The sequence below is a fragment of the Monodon monoceros genome, unplaced genomic scaffold (genome assembly GCF_005190385.1).
Source record: "Monodon monoceros isolate NGI ecotype Baffin Bay Population unplaced genomic scaffold, NGI_Narwhal_1 Super_Scaffold_18, whole genome shotgun sequence".
NCBI classification, from domain to species: Eukaryota; Metazoa; Chordata; class Mammalia; order Artiodactyla; family Monodontidae; genus Monodon; species Monodon monoceros.
Genome location: NW_021703774.1, coordinates 163360402 through 163380251, shown reverse-complemented (window position 1 = coordinate 163380251; position 19850 = coordinate 163360402). Strand labels below are relative to the sequence as shown.

The 19850-nt window shown below is 51.9% G+C and overlaps 1 protein-coding gene across 2 annotated transcripts in view; it reads left to right on the top strand.

The window, feature by feature from the left end:
• EPHB2 (EPH receptor B2) overlaps positions 1-19850 on the top strand; it is a 186184-nt gene that overhangs the window by 149282 nt on the left and 17052 nt on the right. For both annotated transcript variants that reach the window (XM_029228598.1, XM_029228599.1), the window contains exons 6-7: positions 10703-10827; positions 18718-18880. In XM_029228598.1, the coding sequence (XP_029084431.1) occupies positions 10703-10827; positions 18718-18880 (288 nt within the window). The remainder of the gene's footprint in view (positions 1-10702; positions 10828-18717; positions 18881-19850) is intronic.

The following is a 19850-nucleotide window of genomic DNA, read 5'->3' as shown; positions in this document are numbered from 1 at the left end:
CGTGGCTGAGATTTTAGCTTCACGTCTTTGATCATTTCATTCCTGTCTCCCCACCATCACCACGGATTGGTTCACAGTGAGTCTCCTTTCCCTCACTGTGGTTCTCCTGGAGCCTAGACAGGGGCACACCACCATGTATGCTTGGTGAGCAGTTGCCGAGGGGTCCAGAGAAGCATGGAGTGAGGTGGGGTGTGGAGAAGTACGATGAGGCTGGAAAACACGACTGAGGACTTGATTTCCAGACAAATGTATTCAGTGCTCGGTTTTAATCGGACCCTAAAATTCAATATATAAATATCTAGCTCATGGCCTTATAAGGAAAAAGTATTTCTTTTGGGCAAGTGACTGGGCCTTGTTCGCTATCCCTTGGCATTCACCAGGGCCAGAGCTGTCGTCTGACTTCATAAAGCCGTCACGCTGCCTTCGAACTATACTCCGCCACTCCAGAATGCGTTTCCGTCCGTGTTCACGAGTCCTCTCAGGGCCCCCCAGAGACAGGAGGCCAGGCTGGGCTGCGTATCCCCACTTGGAGGATAAGGAAACAGGATTGGGAGAGGTCAAGCACATGCCCGGGCTCACTCAGCTGGGAAGGGGCAGACGCAGGGTTAAGTCTGGCTGTGCAGAGCCCACGGTCCCCGACACAAACAAACAAGACAACATAGAGATGGACGGGAGGGGGAGGGCGAGCCTCGGCAGCATCAGAGGATCAGAGGAGAGCCTCTCTGAGGAGGTGGTATGTGAGCTGAAATCCGAATGACAAGGCGGAGGCAGCCATGCAGACCTAGGTGCAGGCAGCATTTCAGCAACGTGGGGCTTGTGCTAGGGGCTGGCCCCAGTACTCCGGGCCTCCCTCCAGGACTGCAGCGGACACACTCTCACCCCAAGCAAGCCCTGAAGAGCTGCACCTCTGCCTGGTCCCAGGGGTGGAGGGAAGGGTCTGGGCTTTGGAATCAGGCAAAGAAACCTGGCTTTGAATCAAGCCTAGCTGCTCACCGGCACTTAGCCCCAGACAAGTCACTTAGCCTGCGTCCGATCGCATCCTCCTTACGGGCATTACCACCCCCTCTTTGCGGGATGCTGTGAGGCTTTGAGCTCATGTTCTCAAGGTACCTCACAGGCTGCCTGGGATGGCAGGCACTCAAAAAGCAGAGATCGTTCTGTATTCACTCGAATCATTCAATAGCACACATTTGGCAAGTGGTTTACTATTTTTGCCAGATACCAAGTCCTGAATGATGAACCTCCCCAACCTCAGTGGGTTCTGTTATTCTCCTATCTTACAGGTAAGGAAAGCAAGGTGTTAAGAGTTAAATGACTTGCCCACCAGGTAAGTCACTGGCAGAGCCTGAATAATTACATCACTGCATACCCAGGGCCCAGTGTTGGCTGGATCCAAGCCTTCTGCACAGGTAGGGCAAGCTGTGTACCTAGACCTGCCACACCACAGCCTGGCTGAGCAAATGACTGACCAGTTAGGAAGATCCCCCGTCATCCTGTCCTAGGGGGTCCTGTGGGGAAAAAAAGTCATCAGTGCTGAACTTGACAAACTCCGCCCTCATTCAGCACGCCCCTTTCCAAGCTATGTGATCAGGCTGTCTAGGGAACCTTACTTCTCTGAGCCTTAGAGCCCTCACCTTCAAAATGGGCATGTTTCCATCATCCCAGCTTTGCAAGATGGTTGCCAAGTTAGTAATAATGTGGACAAAGCACCGGGCACAATAGACGGCTGCTAGACTTAAAAATGAAATCAGAAGATATGTTAGTTTCCTATTGCTAGTACAACAAAATGCCACAAACTTAGCAACTTACAATGACACGCAGTTCTCATCTTACAGTTCCGTGGGTCGCAAGTCTAGTCTGGATCTCATCAGGCTAAAATCAAGTGTCAACAGGGCTGTGTTCCCTGCTGGTGGCTCTAAGGGATGACCTGTTTCCTCGCTCACTGGGGTGTTTGCAGAATTCAACTCCATGTGTTTTTAGGATTGAGGTCTCCGATTCCTTGCCAGCTGTCAGCTGGGAGGTCCCCTAGCTCCCAGGGGCGTCTCTCCGGTCCTTGCACGAGGCCCCCCTGCATCTCAGAAGCAACAACAGGGCGTCGAGTCCCCCTCACGCTCCCGCTCTCTCGTCTGACTCTCATCTGGGAAAGATTCTCCTCTTTTAAGATCTCAAGTGATTAGAGTGGGCCTACCTGGATAATCCGGGATAATCTCCCATCTCAAGGGCCATAACCTTAATCACATCTGCAAAGTCTCTTTTGCCATGTAAGATAACGTATTCACAGATTCCAGGATTAGGTCGTGACATCTTTGGGGGCCGTTATCCTGCCTATCACATGCACGCGTAAGTCAGAGTACATCAGCATTCATCCAGTGCAAACACCTCCTTTTATAGAGAGCAAAACTGAGGCCCAGAGAGGTGCCTAAGTGGCTGCCCAAGATCCTACAGCAGGCCCTTGGCGGAGCTGGTCTCTAACACCCTCTCCAGGTGTCAGAGTCTCTGTCTGTGACACCACTCCACATGGCTTTCTCATGGAAAATTTTTCGACTTTCCAAAGCCCTTTCTGCCAGCCATGTTCTCCTCTGATCCTTTTGCCCTCCTGTGGAGCGGGCACACAGTGGCTGGTCTCTAGAACTGGCATGATCATGTACTCACCTACTTCTCTCCGTGGGGGTGGAGAGGATCAGAGAGAGATAGGACAAGAGGGCCCCCAGTGAGGCCCATGCCTGGGGAAAGGAAGAGAGAGGGGGAGGGCGCGTCCCTCCCTGGGCTGAGGGCTCTAAATGCGTCGTCCTCTTTCATCCTCCCAAGCGTTCTGCAGGGAAGGCACTGCCCGCCTAGACTATCATCTAAGATTGGTTCAGCTTGCCTGTAACAGGAAGAAAAATAACAGATAGCCGCTGCCACAGTAATGCTGTTTAGCAATCAACCGCAAAAGCAATGGCGTAAAAGCAAGAAGCACTTATCTAGCTCGTGAGTCTCCTGGTTGGATGGGTCTTGGCGGGGAGCATTCATATGTTTGCACTCCAGCTACTCTGGGTTGCTCAGCAGCTCTTCTCTTTGGATTTTGTCAGGGATCTATTGCATGTTTGGGGCTGAGTGCGGTGGGCTGGTCAGGAATGGCCCTGGTGGGGACAACTGGGGCAACAGCTCCGCTCCATGTATCTCATCCTCCAGCAGGTCGGCCTGGGCGTGTTCTCGTGGCCATGGCGGGGCACCTAGACGGCTGGCAGATACATGCGAGGGCTTTTCCAAGCCTCTGCTTATATCGTACTTGCTTATATTCTATTGGCCGGAGCACGTCACACGGCCAAGCCCAGAGCCAGGGTCAGAGGCTGATTATACAAATTACAGGGCAAAGGGTATAGAGACAGAGAGGCGAGTAATACAACCAGCCTACCATAGTCGCTTAGACCAAATGGAGATTTCTTTTTCTTACGTGTAAAGGATGTCAGAAGACAGGAATTAGGGCAACTCCATGGACTCAGTAGGGATCCATGCCCTGAGGGGGAACGAGGCACACAGAGGGAAGGCTACTTCCCCAGGTCTCAGCTGGTGAAGAGATTGGAAGCTCCCCGAGGGCTCGCTGGGGGCAGCAGGGCCCCTGACCACCTGCTCCCGCCTCCGAGCAGGCCCTGCCTGGCCAGCCTCCCCTAACCTCTGGACCACAAGCCTCTTTTGTGCTTGCTCCCTGGGGCTCCATCTCCTGGCAGGGGTCACGGGATGCCACTGATCCCATCCCCCTGCCAGTGTGCCCCGGCTGGTAATTGAAAATACCAGAATTCCCTAAAGACCAACTTACAGGGAAACCCGACACCTCAGGGTGGGCGGTGGGCAGCAGGAGGGATGGGAGAACATCCAGCTGTTCCCTTTTCTCCGCCGTTAATCCCCCTGGATTCCAGGAGAAAGGCCAGCCCTGCTTGGCCCTCACTGGCCCGCCTTGATCATCTTCCCAGCAAATGCCTCCTCCTTGCCACACCCAGGGTTACGGGGCTTATGGGATCAGAGCCTGGGTTAGCTGCCTGTAACCCAAGCCTGCCAGCTAAGCCCGCCGAGCCCAGACCCCCATGGCTGTGGGGGACCTGCCTCCACCAACAGCTGAGCGCCCAGAGCCAGGGCAGCCGGGTGGGTGGTGGGTGAGGGGAGTCAGCCAGAGCCGGACCGAGTTAGCTTTGCAGCAGCCCTCTGAGGTCCACTGGTTTCAAGACCTCTGTGGTCAGCCTGCATCGGCCGCAGACAGTGGAGGAGAGAGGAGATGCTGGACTTTGGTGGGCCTGGGTTCAAATCCCAGCTCCACTGCTTGGTAACTTTGGGCAAGTTACCTCATACTTCAGTGCCTCCGTTTCCTCACCTATAAAATGAGTATAACAGTAATACCAGCCTCTCAGGGTTGCTGTGAATGTTAAATGAGTTAATTGACGTAAAGCATTTGGAAAAGTGCCTGGTGTAGAGCGAACAAGGAATTGTTAGGTGTTAGCTGTGGGGCCTTCTCTTTTTTATTTTTTAAGGCATCATGGGGCATCCAGAGGTTGTCCAGATGACAAGCTTGCGTTTTAGTTAAGGAACAGGTTGCCACCCCTACCGCAGTCCTTCTGTGGCTCCCCAGTGCCTTTGCGACAAAGCAGCTCCTCGGCCTGGAGGCCTGGCCCCCACCTGCCTTGGCAGCCCCATCCCTGTGCCTCTCCTGAAACTACTTGTACCACTGTGTCAAGACTCTGAGTCCGTGGGCCCCGGAGGAATACTCTAGCCTGGGCAGATGAGAGGGGCAGTCTCGGGCAGAAGCTGGGCTGGGAGAAGCAGCATGGTGGGTAGAAAATATACTAGACCAGGACTCAGCTGATCTAGGCTCTAGTCCCAGGCCCACCTCTACCTGCTATGTGACCTTGGACAAGTTACTTCCCTTCTCTGGCCCTGAATCCACTACTCCTCAAAATAGGGGCCACAGGCCAGCAGCATCAGTATCACCTGGGAGATTGTTAGAACTACAACTTCTCAGACCCCATCCCAGACCAGCTGAACCAGAATCTCTGGGGGCGGGAGGAGGGGCCCAGTAACACGAATTTTAACAAGGTCTCCCGGTTATCTCCTTACTTCCACTCAAGTCGGAAAAGTCCAGTAATCTCTAGGGACACATGCTACCACTTTCACCTCCATTATTGGGAGGTGAAATTGCAGGGAGAGATGTGGAAGGAGCAGCTTCACCCCTGCTTGGGAAAGGATCACCTTGGCCGAGTTCCAAAACGGAGGCTTGGGTCCAGGAGCTCCACACCAAGTCCAAGTCTCGTGGTTTCTCCACTGCCTAGTATGGTGCCCAGCCTGGAGCAGGCACTCATTGGGCTGAAACAAATATGCCTTCTCCATTAGACTGTGCCCCCTGGAAGGCAGAGACCCTGCAAGGTTCCTCTCTTGAGCCCCAGCACCCAGCATCGTGCCAACATCACAGTGACTCGGAATTGAAATATTTTTCCAGCTTTCTTGAGATATTATTGACATAGATCATATGCAAGTTTAAGGAGCACACTGTGATGTTTTGATACACATGTATATTGCAAAATGATTGCCTTAGTAAGGTTAGTTAACACCTCCATCCCTTCACATAATTACCTGCGTGTGTGTGTGTGTGTGTGTTGATAATATTTAAGATCTACTCTCTTAACTTTCCAGTATATAATACAGTATTGTTAATTATAGTCACCCTGCTGTAAATAGGTCCCCAGAACTTATTTACCTTATAGCTGGGAGTTTTTACCCTTTGACCAACATCTTATTTCCTCCAACCCCCAGCCCTGGGTAGCATTCTACTCTATTGAAATATTCTTAATAATATCTCCCTCCTGATGGTGCTGGGCATCACACTTAAACCTTTGCCTGCATTTCTCCTTTCATCCTCACAGCGTCCTTGCCAGGTAAGGGTCCCCATTGGACAGGTATAGAAACTGAGGCTCAGAGAGGTTAAGAGAACTTGGTCAAGGTCACAGTATTGGGGAGTGGAGGAGTAAGGAGTTGCATGCAGGTCTCTCTGATTCCACCTCTGGGCTCCCAGCCACTAACCTAGACTGCCCTTCTGGGGGCTGGATTGGAATTTCCTTAGCTAAGCATTCTACAGTTCTCAGCAGGAAGCACTAGGTAAATGCACGTAGTAGCGGCTTAATGAGAATACTCCTCACCTATCCCTACGGGCTCAGTGCATGTCTGATGCTCCACAGACATGCAGTGGCAGCACGCGCCCCCCACGACATACATACCCCTCCCACCTTGGTGAGAGATCCCAGCATTCCAAGGAGCCCTGAAGATGACCTCATCCAGCCCCTCACACCAGAATTATCCTCAGACCCTTGGAGGCAGGGTCAGGGCATATCCCTCCTCGAATCCCTAGTGGCTGAGTTTAAAGCATCCTCACTGATTTTCCAGTGCATGTGAATGCATGCACATGAGCGCACGCGCACGCACACACACACACATACACACACACCCTGAGTGGTCACACTGCCCTGTGTTTTGTCTGAGAGGGGCTGAGAAGCTTAGGGGAGGCCTGGGGGCGGGGTGCTTCCTGGGCCAGCAGGAAGGGTAAGCCCCCAGCCAGGATCCCCCAGATTAGCCCAGATCTGGGAAACTCCAAAAGGGACTAATTTTGTTGTTTTCAACGGGGAGCTGACTACGACAGGCTGGAGAGAGGGACAGACAGCCCGGGCCTCACAGAGGAGCCAGGGCTGCCAGAAGTCCAGGAGAACAAGCTCTACACAATGGTGGCGCCAGAGGGAGGGGTGGGGCTGGGACTGGAGACAGGGTCAAGGAGGGAGGGGACAGAGAGTAGGACCAGCTCTGAGGGACAACAGGGAAAAGAGCTGGGGCAGGATAGTTCAGCTTCAGGCATAGCTCAGCTCCTCACTAGCTGTGTGACCTTGGGGAAGTCACCACACCTCTCTGAGCCTCAGTTTCCTCTTCTGCAAATTGCAGCTATTTACCCCCATCCCACACTGTTGTTGAGAGGATCAAACAAAATGATGCAGGTCAGCTGCTCAGTGCACAGTGGCCAGTGCCTAGTGATACCCGTGAACACTCACAGCACTGACCACGTGCCAGGCACCACACTGAGCACCTGAAATGCTTTCATTCATCTGTCCTCACAACAGCCCCCAAGGCACGTTACCATTAGGCTCACTTTACAGATGAGGAAACCAAGACACCGAGAGCTCTGACCACTCCTCCACAGGGATCTAGCAATTCCCTCATTAATTTCCGGTGAGCGTTTACTTGGAACTGGGCTGACCGCATGGTAACCAGGGCTGCGCTGGTAAAGAGCCTGAGCCACCAGGTTCAAGGGCTAGCCCTCCACTGCCTTGCCGCATGAGCCTTGAGCAGGTCACTGAACAGCTCCAAGCCTCAGTGTCTCCATCTATAAACTGGGGATGTTAATAGCCCTCAGCTCATAGGGCAGTTGTGAGAATTCTGTGTTACACCTGTGTTAATAGGTGTTGAGTACCTGGAACAGGGCTTGGCACAGAATAAGAGCTCAGTAAGTGTTAGGTCAGTGGCTTTTTCCTTGTTATTATTATACACATACACACAACCCTGAAAGCTCTTCAAGTGACTTCATGAAGCATGAGAATATGTTGCTTTGTCCAGCCACTTACTATCTGTGTAGCTTCAGGCAAGTCCCTTTACTGTGATTCTCAGTTTCCCCATCTGCAAAATGGGCTGAAGGAGGTCTGCTTCACAGGTTGTTGCGAGGATTAAATGGGTGCATGTGTATTGAGGACATAGCCCAGTGTTAGTAGGTGCTCAATAGGCAGTGGTTGGTGGGGCCCCTCCTTTGGATTGGGCCTTCTTGATACCGTGGCAGGGAACAAGGAAGACAGAATCTCCTTGTTTGACTAAGGAGGAAACTGCTGGGAGCCGGGTCCCTGATCTTCCCAGGAGGCCCACTGCCCCTGGCAGGACAAGGAGCCAAACTGAGGGACAGGCAGCCCTCCCTTGGGGGGGCGGTGGGGGGGCGTGGCAGAAAGAACAGAGGCTCTTCAGGGACACCCAGGCCAGGGTCCAAGTCCTTCTTCTGGGTGCTGCCATCCCATCTGGGGTGTCTTGGGCCAATTTTCCACAGCTCCTTGGGGTGCTGGAGGGAAGCCTAGACCCTTTCGGCCCACGCTGGCCCCTGGGCTGATCCAACTCCAGGACAAGGGCTAACCAGGAGGGACAGGCAGGGAACATTTGAGCTGCAAGATCACAGGGATCTTCCAGCTGTGCCCATGGTGCAGAGGAGGAACCAGGTCCAGAGAGGGGGGTCACTTGCCCAAGGTTGCCTGGGCAATTAGTAGCAGGACAGAGAGCAGGGCCTGGGTCTTCTGACCAATAGACAACTCCCTCCACGCTGGGGACAAAGGAACAGAGACAGAGCAGGAGACAGATGAGGATCTCTAAGCACTAACCCTCCAGGATCCCCTACCGGTCCCTGATCCACGCTCATGTCAGTGTGGTCAGAGGCCCTAGAAAGCAGGATTTGGGTGGGAGGAGAAGGGTCAGCCTCAGCCTCCTTCAGGAATCACCGTGATGGTCAAGACAGGGCATCCGCTTGTCACGGACCTGCCCAGGAGCCAGGAGAGACTGCAGGAGGTGCCCCTCTCACCCTGGTGAGTCCTCAGCCCCTCCTGGGACCATGAAAACCTCAGGCCCAGAGAGGCAAGGGGGCTCTGCTCCAGTCACACAGTAGGGAAGGACCGGGTCAGGACTCATGGACAAACCCTTCTCTGGACAGTGGCAGACCTGGGTTCCAATGCCAGCTCCCCCACTGACAGGCTGTGTCATCTCAGGAAGCCCTGTGCTGCTCTGAGCTTCGGAGTCTGCACCTGTCGGTGGGGCTAATACTGCCCCCTCACTGACAGTCAGCTCAGGACACACACGTGTGAAGGGCCCAGGGCCATGGCCAGTACGTTGTAGGTGCTTTGTGCAGGTCTGTTTCATTTGAGAAGAAGGCAGAAAGCACAGGCATGGGTGCTCTGTGAAAGAAGGAATCAAGGAAGGGGCAGCAAGCTTGAACTCACTGCGACCTTGGGCAGCTCACAACCCCCTCTGGACCTCAGTTTCCACACCTGTAAAATGAGGGGATGGGATTAAATTATTTCTAAGGGTCCTTCTAGCACTAAACACAACCTCCCCTGACATTTTTTTTTTTTTTTTTTTAATTTTTGGCTGTGTTGGGTCTTCGCTGCCGCGCGCGGGCTTTCTCTAGTTGTGGTGAGCGGGCGCTACTCTTCGACGCGGTGTGCAGGCTTCTCATTGCAGTGGCTTCTCTTGTCGCACAGCACGAGCTCTAGGCACACGGGCTTCAGTAGTTGTGGCGCGCAGGCTTCAGTAGTTGTGGCATGCGGGCTCAGTAGCTGTGGCTCACAGGCTCTAGAGCGCAGGCTCGGTAGTTGTGGCGCATGGGCTTAGTTGCTCCTCGGCACGTGGGATCTTCCCAGACCAGGGCTCGAACCCGTGTCCCTTACATTGGCAGGTGGATTCTTAACCACTGCACCACCAGGGAAGTCCCTCCTCTGACATCTTGTCTCCTACATCTAACCACCCTCCACGAGGGCGCTAGCAACGCTGCTGGGAGGGATGGGTGAAATTCCGTAACATGCAATTAACCATTTTAACGTGTACAGTTCCATGGCATTTAGTACATTCACAGTGTTGGGCAATTACCACCTCTATCCAGTGCCAAATCATTTTCATCACCCCAAGGAAAACCCTGTGCCCAGCATTCCCCATGCTCCCTCCTCCAGCCCCTGGCAACCACCAATCTGCTTACTGTCTCTATCACCTTACCTATTCTGAATATTTCATATAAATGGGACCAGACAATATGTGACCATACAGTTTGCATCTGCCTTTCACTTAGCATGTATCTGAGCTTTATCCTCATTGTAGTGTACTTCATTAGTACTTCATTCTCTTTTATACCTAAATAATATTCTGTTATATATGTATACCACAATTTGTTTATCCATTCATCTGTTGATAGACATTTGGGTTGTTCCCACCTTTTAGCTGTTGTGAATAGTACTGCTATAAATATTCATACACAGATATTTGCTTGAGTACCTGTTTTCAGTTCTTTGGGGTATATGATTAGGGGTGGAATGGCTGGATCATATGGTAATTCTATGTTTAACTTTTTAAGGAACCACCAAACTGTCTTCCATGGTGGCTATGGATTTATTTTTATATATTTATTTTTCGCAGTCCTTTTTATTCACTGCAGTATCCCTGCACATAGGAGGCACTCAGTGCACATTTGTTGAAGAAATGAATGAATCTCCCACCGTCTCTGCTTCCCTGTCCCAGAGCCCCGTCACCATGTCTAGGGTCTGTATGTCCCCTGCTTCAGTAGACTGTAACCTCCAAGAGAGAATGAATTAACGTTTCGTCCAACCCACTTGGGGCCGGACCAGAGAAGGGGCCCAATGCATCTGTCTTGACTTGATGTGGCTGAGCTTCCCCAGGGATGGCTGGAGCTGTCGGTGTCTGTAATCTGAAGGTGCCCCATGACAGCAGCACCTGTGGCCCTGCACCCGGTCGGCTCCCCAGGCTGGCTGTGTGGCCTAAGCCAGACGCCTTCCCCTCTGTGGTCCCACAGCTCTCTGTCTGGGCACCTTTGAGGCTGGGCCAGAAACTGCACCCTCTCATGCCCACCCCTGACCCCGACCTCTGACCTCTCTTCCAGCTCCATCGGCCGTGTCCATCATGCACCAGGTGAGCCGCACCGTGGACAGCATTACCCTGTCGTGGTCCCAGCCCGACCAGCCCAATGGCGTCATCCTGGATTACGAGCTGCAGTACTATGAGAAGGTACCTGTGCTCCTGGGCGCTCTCCCCACTCCCGCCTCCCGCAGGGCCCCCTTCCAGGCTGGGTTCTGGGGTTCTGCCATCCCGCAAGACTAGGCAGTCTGGTGAAGCAGAAAGAGCACTGGCCTCAGCTCCACTCCTGCCCAGCTGTGAGACCTCAGGCAGTTGCCTTGACCTCTCTGAGTCCTGCTTTTCTGGTCTAGGGGGTCAGGCCACAATCTCAGTGAAATGTAGCGGTCACAGCCCTTTCCCCACCAAGACCCCTTTCATCTTGACTTTGATGGGCCTGATGTTCTGAAAAAACTGGTTTTCCCAAAAGCTGCATTTCTTAAGTAATAATTAGTCATTTACCCATTCTGAAGCAGAGATTTGAAACTGCTCAAGAGAGCTTCTGACGGGGTGAGAGGGTGAAGCTTCCTCCCCATGTTGCTCTGATTCCAGCTAAAACACTTGGTTTTGTTTGCCTGAGTGCCCTTTGTGTGTATGGGGAGAGAGTGATTTCTCTTTGAGCTTTTAAATCAGACCTTTATTACTCCCTCAGGGACCTAGGGTTGGAAGCCACTGGTGTAGAAGAAGGAGCATTGGATGAGGAATGAGAAGCTGTAGGTTCAAATCCCAGCTCCATCCATAACCAGCTGTGTGACCTTGGGCGGGCATCTTTCTCTCTCTGAGCCTCAGTTTCCCCCTGTGTCAAATACAAATGAGACCACCTCTCTCGCGTGGCGGCTGTGAAGGTTAGGGAGAAAAGGCAGGTGTAGTGCCCAGCATTGCCTGGCCCTCAGCAGAGACAAGTGTGCTTTCCCTTCCTCCCTCTTCTGCGCTGCCTGCTTCTCGGTGGGCAAGAGCTACATGATGTAAGGCCAGGTGAGCTCAGCACGTCTGAATGTGGGGTCTGCACAGTACAGAGACAGCAGGGGACAGAGCAGCTGGACATCAGAGGCCCAGAAAACTCTCTCTTTGGGATGATGACGTTTTTAACTGCTCCCTGAGCCACCAAATAGCCACAGAGGCGGTCCCTGGGAAAGGGATCACTGGGCTCCCATTCAGACTAGGTTGTAAATGACTACAGGAAGTACATTAGTTGAGGGTAAGCCCACTGGGAAACAGAAAAGGATGGAAAAGCTCTCCCTAACGACTAAGAGGAAGAGAGGGGGAGTCATTTCCAGCCAGCCCTGCTGGGGCCCGCGTTCTGAGGCCCAGCCCATCCCTCCCACTCTATTAACCCCTGGATCGGCCAAACTCTGGTGAGTCTCAGAGGTCCAGCCTCCCCCAGCCGGTTTGTGATTGCTTCCTTGCTCATCCCCTCGTCTAAGCAGTGCGCTCCGAGAGACCAGGAGCCACGTCTGCCCAGTACACTGCCTGCTCCCAGCGCCCTGGGCCTGGCACCAAGGAGAAACTTGATAAGCATTGGCTGATCCCTTCCCGTGGCCTTGGTAGACAGTGGAGAACTTGCCTTATCTCCGCTGTGTCCCTCGCCTGGCACACAGTAGGTGCTTGAGGTGTTGTTGGACAGCCTGAGCTGGGATGAGGTGAGGGAAGCAACTCCACCCTCGCTGGGCCCTGGAGAGCCTTAAAGTAGCCGGGCACCCAGGGTAGCTGGACCAGCTGCTCCCAGGCCCAGGAAGCCCCAGGCTTTGCAGAACATTTCCACCCCCTCTGGCAGGGACAGTTTAGCAGCTCAGAATTAAAAAAAAAAAAAAAAAAAAAAACTAATTAAGAAGCTTTATGATTAAATGAAACTGAAAGCATTTGTCCCCAAAGATTGGAACGGAAATGAGAAATCCCGGCGCGGGTCCTGCCTACGACCCATTTCCTACCGAGAAGGGAGGGGCTGGGGAGGCTGTCGGAGGTGTGAACCAGGAGGCAGCACTGTCCTACTTTCCGCCGCTACCTGGGCATCCCCAGGCCCCTGCCAGGGGTGGCAGGACCAGCAGGCCCTGCAGCAGCCACAGTTATCACCTGCTCACATTTCCTGAGTGCCCACTATGGGCTGAGCACATCACCTCTGTTACCTCATTCATCCTCGCAGCAGTGCTATTCATCTCACTGGACAGGAGGGGAAACTGAGGCACAGGGAAGTTGTGTAACTTGTCCAAGAGCACCCAGCTGCTAAGTGGAAGACTTCACCTGGCCCTCCTGCCTCCCAGTTTTCTCCCAGGGATATTCTGGGATGACTGTTAAGAGGTGGACAGGAACAGGCCCTGATGGAGAATTGTAGGCACAAATGGCAAGAGAGGGGCAGACATGAGGTACAGCTCTGATGAGACGTGGCCTTACTTCTGTCAACCCCTCCTCCCAGGGCCTGGGTGCAGAAAGAGACAGCTTGGCTCTGCAAGTGGGCAGATGGACTCTGGTTTGTTCAACATTCACTGTCACCAGCTTTGGGCTGGGCTGCTGGATGCCAGGAATACTCAGAGTAACCAGACATGCCTGAAGGCCTCAGGGGTTTCACAGTCCAAGGGAAAAGACAGGTTCAGACACAAATAGCCATTAGACAAGATGTGCTACAGGCCACAGAAGGGCCAGCAAAGGTTTCATGGGGCCACCATAATCCTGGCATGGATGAGAGGAAATCTTCATTTAGGTTACATTTGAGCCGAGCCTTGAAAGATGCTAGGAGTTAACCAGACAGACAAGTGATGAGAGCAGGGTCATTCCAGATGGCAAGAACAGCATGTGCAAAGGCCCTGGGGCAGGAGTGTGCTAGCTGCATTCAGGGAACAAAGAAGGTGAGAGTGGCAGGAACGATCAGAACAAGGGAGGGATTGGTAGGGGAGGAGTTTGGGGAGGGAGGCGGGGTGGGGTTGTGGTGGCACTTCCAAGCCGTTAGAGTCTGGATTCAATTTAATGGAGTATGATAGGAAGCCGTCAGGAGATTCTGGAAGGATGTGATCTGACTCCTATTACTTTTAAGATTCCTACTACTTGCCATGTGGAGAATAGACTGCAAGGGGGTCCCAGGGACACCGTAGACCCAGCACAGGGCTCTTATGGGACTCCAAGAGAGAAATGATGGTGGCATGGAGTTGGAGGGCTGGCAGCAGAGATGGTGAGAAGCTGACAAATTCAGACAATATTTTGGAACTCAGGGGACCAGGGAGATGTGAAAGATGACTCCCAGTGGATGGTGGTGCCTTTTCCCGGGGGCACATGTGGGTTTGTGATTTGCAGAGGTAGGTGCAGTGCTTGCCAGGGGTAGGGAGATGGTAGCCAAGAACAGACAAGAGAGGGTGCCGAGGAAACACAGAAGTGGAAGGATAGGATCCAGGACAAAGGCAGGATTTAAGGAGAGACAGAAAAAGTTGTTGATGAAAGTGTGGGAGAAGACACCAGCAGAGGGTGAGCAGGAGAGCCAGACGTGGCTTCTATCCCTGAGCTCTGACATCCCAGCCACCACCTCTACTTTTCTGAGTCAGCCCCACCCTTGGGGAGTCAGAGCCGGGCTGCTCGTGGTGAGATTTGTTTCTGGTAAGTCCACAGCCAGCTCTTACCCAACACTCCAGCATCCTCCTGGTGCCTGCAGTTGATTTCTTTAATGAATGCTCCAGATCCTCCCAGGTAGGGAAATTCGGAACTGAGCCCTGCAGTCCCCTGTGGGCCCCACCCCCCATCATCCTTCCCACTCCTCCTTTCCTTCTTTAGAAAGGGCTCTTTTGGAGCAGCCTCTCCGTTTGGCCTTTCCCCAGCTCCACTGGGATTTCCCAGCCTGCCCGGAGCCCGGAGCTGACAACCACGTTGCTGGAAGGTTTCTGGATGCCGTTGACGAATGGTGTTAGTCAGACCATGGTTGGCCGTTTCCATTGGTTCTGGCATCCCAGGGGAGGTGGCCTCCTTTGGCAGCTGCCCTGAAGCACACAGGTTCACGCTCCCTTTGGCTCCCCAAGAGCTCAAGAAGAGTCATTTGTGAGGCGGATGGGCCCTCGTAGGCCACATCGATTTATGTGTTTATTCAACAGAAACTTCTACTTGGCAGAAGTGTAGGGAAAGGATATTCCAGACAGAAGAAACAATGGTTGGGGGAGCAAGGAGTGAACTATGAAAGTCCAGGCTGCATTCAGGTTGTTGCCCAGTGTACATGGAGCTGTATCTCATTCATTCACTTTTGCAGTTGCTCATTCATTTAATGACCGTTGGTGAAGGCCTACTCTATCACGTGTTGATGGTAACAGTGATGGTGGTAGCCTGCATTTACTAAGTCTTTAGGTGTCCTAGAGACTATGGTAAAAGCTTTCCCCTCGGGCTTCCCTGGTGGCGCAGTGGTTGAGAGTCTGCCTGCCGATGCTAGGGGATGCGGGTTCGTGCCCCGGTCCGGGAAGATCCCGCATGCCGCGGAGCGGCTGGGCCCGTGAGCCATGGCCGCTGAGCCTGCGCGTCCGGAGCCTGTGCCCCGCAGCGGGAGAGGCCACAGCAGTGAGAGGCCCGCGTACCACAAAAAAAAAAAAAATAGAAGCTTTCCCCTTTTTTTCCTATTAAATCTCCACAATCACCCTGTATGGTACATAGCGGTGTTATCCCACTTTAGCGATGAGAGCACCGAGGCTGAGAGGGCTTAAGAAATGCAACCAGTGCCTCATTGGCCCATTGGGTAAGGATCTAAACTGAGCACTAGTGGATTTCATACTAAATTTCTTCCCATAATCTGTTGGTGCTTAACCTTTATGCAGATAATGGGACTTCAAAGAGAGGGGAGAGGGAAGGGAATTGATGGCTCTTGAGCATCTCCAATGTGCCAGGCACTACCTGATCAAATTTTATCTTCACAGCAACCCTGAAAAGTTGGCATTTATTGCTCCATTTTCCGGAATAGAAAACGGGCTCAGGGAAGTGAAGGGTCTTTCCCAAGGTCACAGTGCAAAGAAGTGGAAGAACTGGCATTTGAAATGACTTTCAATCCCATGCTCAGTCCTGTGCCTAGCTTTAGAGAAGGGATCCACTCAGGTTAGTGCCTAAATTTCCCGAGGCACCTATGCCACCAACAGTTTCCTCCCATCTCCTCATACAATCAGAAACTTTAAACTTCCAGCCTCTAAGCGGGCAGCCACCGTCTGCAGAATCCAATCCCCCTTTTCAAGCCTGAGCCCATCCCGTGCTGGACAGCGGCACCTAGTGGCCAACTATGGGACTGCACCCCAGGTTCATAGAATGAATAGTTTAACATTCACTCATTCATTCATTATGTCAGTAGTTAGTGAGCACATACTACGTGCCCAGCCTGGGGGTCCCAGAGATGAACCAGACAAGGTCCCTGCCCCAGGGAACCCACAGGCTTAGAGAAGACACATTTATATCAGAACAGTGGGTGGGAGAGGAGACAATGGACCTGCAGTCTCTGGCTGGGACATCTGGGAAGTCTCCCCAGCTGAGGCGATACTTGTGCTGAGTCTTGAATGATAAGTAGGGAACTGCCAGGCAAATGAGTATTTGCCAGTAAAGAGTATTTCAGACAGGGGCAACAGCACTTGCAAAGGCTCAGAGTGTCCAGGTAAGGTCGGATTGCCAAATAAAATATAGGACACCAGGTTATATTTGAATTTTTTAAAATATATTTTTAGTATAAGTATGTCTCAAAGAATGCACGGGACATACTTATACTAAAAAATTATTCATTGTTGAGCAGAAATTCAGATTTAGCTGAGCATTCTGTTTTGTTTTGTTTTTTCTAAATCTGGCAACCCTACTAGGGAAAGGGGAAGCAGTTGCATATAGCTGGAGCCTGGAGGACCCTGGGGATGTGGCAGGAGAGACTGGCAAAAGCCAAGTCATGGAGAGTCTGGAATGCCAGGCTAAGGAGTACAGCCTTCGCCCTGTGGCTGTTGGCAAAGGACTTTGCATGCAGGCCCCTATGCTTGGTACAGGGGAACGAAACACAGCCCCTTCCCTCCGGAGTTTACAATCAAGGGAGTGAGATGAGCATGGGCCTAGGGTGACGGGACATAGCTGAAACCAGACAGCAAGTGCTCCAGGGCTCAGAGGAGGGGAGGCACATCTGGTGAGGAAGTCAAGGAGGCTTCCTGGAGGAGTAGGCAGGTGATCTGGCTCAGGAGAAGAGACTGCCTATCCGCTACTGCCCCCACATCCCAAGCTCTTTCTCACCTCCTTGCCTTTGCACCTGCTGCTTCTTCCCAGCAACACCCTCCCGCTTCTTTGCCTGCGTGACTTCTATTTGTTCTTTAATATTCCGTTCCAGTTGCCCCCAGTCTCCAGGGAGATTTCCTTGACATCATCTGATATCCCCCAGCCAGGCCAGGTCACATGCCCCTGGGCTCACTGCGCTTACCCTACCCATGTAAGCATTTCATACATATTAATTCATTTCATTCTCTGAACCCTTTGAGGTAGCTATTATTATTATTATCCCCATTTTACAGGTGAGGAAAAGGAGGCAGAGAGAAGTTAAGGAACTTGCCCAAGGTCACAAAGGTAGTAAATAATAGAGTCAGGATTTGAACCGAGAAAGTCTGGCTCCAGTTCCCTTTAACCTATACACTATAATAACATTGTAATTACATGATTACAGGGTAGTTGTGTAATTACATAATAGGATTGTAGTTACCATTATTATCTGTAATAACATTGCTCACACTGAATTTAATTGTTTCATGAGAGTTTTCAAGGGCTCTGCATACCCGGCCATGTACAGGATTAACATGTACAATCAGGTGTGCATTTTTCTACATAAGGGTTCATAGCTTTTCATCGGTTTCTCAAAGGGGTTCATGATCCTCAAAGGGTTAAGACCTCCCCACCATTTGCTTTACTGAACTGAGCTCTCCAAGGAGGCCAGGGCCTCTGCTTTACCTCCTGTGGGTCCCTAGTGCCCAACCCAGGGCCTAGTGCAAAGAGGGTATTTGGGGAGGGTTTGCTGGGTAGCTGACAGACACCTGAACAAGCATCGTGTAGGCTGGTAAACATCTGCATCAACTCAAGCACTTTTCCACTCCCACTGCAGCAGCTGGATCTTTGTCCTGTCCCAGACTCCTCAGGTCACCCTGGGCAGTGATCAGGTCAGAATTGGCATTCTCCTCTCTCAAAGGAGGGAACGTCAGGTCCTGGGTATCCAAAGGCATGGGTATTAGAGGCGGCTCCATGCAGGAGACTTAGTTTGAGTCCCAAAGCAGCCACCAACTGATGCATGTGACCTTGAGCATCATTTTCCCTTTCTGGGCCTTAATTCCTGCCTCACTCAAATGTGCTGAGGCTGAAAGGGGGTCCGTCCACTTAATCCGTAGAGGCATGAGGCAGGAAGAGGGATGCAGAAGTGAATAAGCTGGGCCCTCTCCCTGCTGTCTCTAAGAACCCACAGTCTAGTCTTCAGGGTCTGCATACAGTGGCCACTCAGCATATGTGTATTAGTCAGCTGTTATTGAGATGATGCTGCAGAACAAACAATTCCAACAATCCAGTGGCTTACAACAACAAGTGGCTATTTTTCTTGCTCATAGGTTTTTGTCTGTGGGTCAACTGAGGTGGTGCTGTTTCAGCCTAGGAGTTAGGTCAAGGTCTTCTTCACAAGTTTCTCCTTCTGGAACCAGCTGTTACCCAGGTTAAGCCTCACCATGGCAGATGGCAGAAGCATAAGAGACCAGGTCAAATCAACAAGCACATGTAAAGCCTCTACTTGCATTACGTCCTTTAGAATATTCCAACAGCCAAACCAAGTCACATGAACAAATTCAACATCTGTGAGGCAAAGAAATATGCTCTGCCTTCTTTTGTGGGAAGTGTTGCAAATCATACGCAAAAGGTTTGGGTATGTGATTCTGTTACAGGAAAGGAGTGAAGAATTTGGAACCACAGATGTTTGTCCAGTAGCCAGACCTGCCCCAAGTGGCAGGAGTGGATGGTGGACTCTGGGCTACAACCTCACTAACTGTTTTCTCTGTTCCTCGGCAGGAGCTGAGTGAGTACAACGCCACAGCCATAAAAAGCCCCACCAACACGGTCACTGTGCAGGGCCTCAAAGCCGGCGCCATCTATGTCTTCCAGGTGCGGGCACGCACCGTGGCGGGCTACGGGCGCTACAGTGGCAAGATGTACTTCCAGACCATGACAGAAGGTAAGCAGGGTGCAGAGGGCAGGAGGAGGGTGTTGACTCTACAAACAGAACAAGGACCACCTCCTACAAAGTGCCTTTGTGCAAATTAGAAAAGGCACCCCCTCTTCTAGATGTCAATTCTCCCTCCCTCCCGGGTGAGAACATTTGTGCACTGTACAAACCGCACAGCCACATATAGAGGACTGTTTCTGTGGCCCGGAAAAGATATGAACTCCTCCGTTACCGTCGTGTCCTTTCCCAGGACCGTTGGGAGCTCAGCCCCAATTTGCAAAGCCACTCTGAGCAAGCCAATTCCATTCCCTGGGCCAGTTTCTTCTCATCTATGAAATGAAAGTATCATATTCCATCTGAGAGAGCAAACATTTTATCCATACATTGCTCCAGTGACTTGCGGTTGGTTTGAGAAGAATTCTGAAGCCACATCTGAGCTCAGCAGGGAGAAGTGCAGGGATGGATTAGTAATGTCTTCCCTGGGCAAGAGAATGGAAGGTTGTAGCCCATGTGCTTTGTGTCTCCAAGTTTGGGACCACATGGTCTCTAAGCACCCTCCCTGCTCTAATAATCTTTGAGAAGCAGCCCAGTTATAGAATGCAGACTCTAATGCCTGACAGTGCTAATTCAGCTCTAGCTGTGTGGTCCTGAGTAACTCACCCTACCACTCGGAGCCTCAATTTTCTGATCTATAAATGGGGATGATAACAACTAACTCATTATCATCATTATCATCAAGCTAGGGCCAGGATGGGGGATAAAGGTACAGGCCGTAGCACAGGGTTGGCACTGCATCTCACGTACTTAGTGCTCACCAGATAGTGGTTAAGGTCATAGTTGTCATTGCTGTGAGTCTGGGGGCCCTTTCCCCAACCAGCCATTCAACCACTGGGCATGGGCCTCAGCCTTTGCCTGGTTGAACATTTCAGAGGCTCCTGGACCCCTGAATTCTTATCACAAAGTCTTATCACAAAAGTCC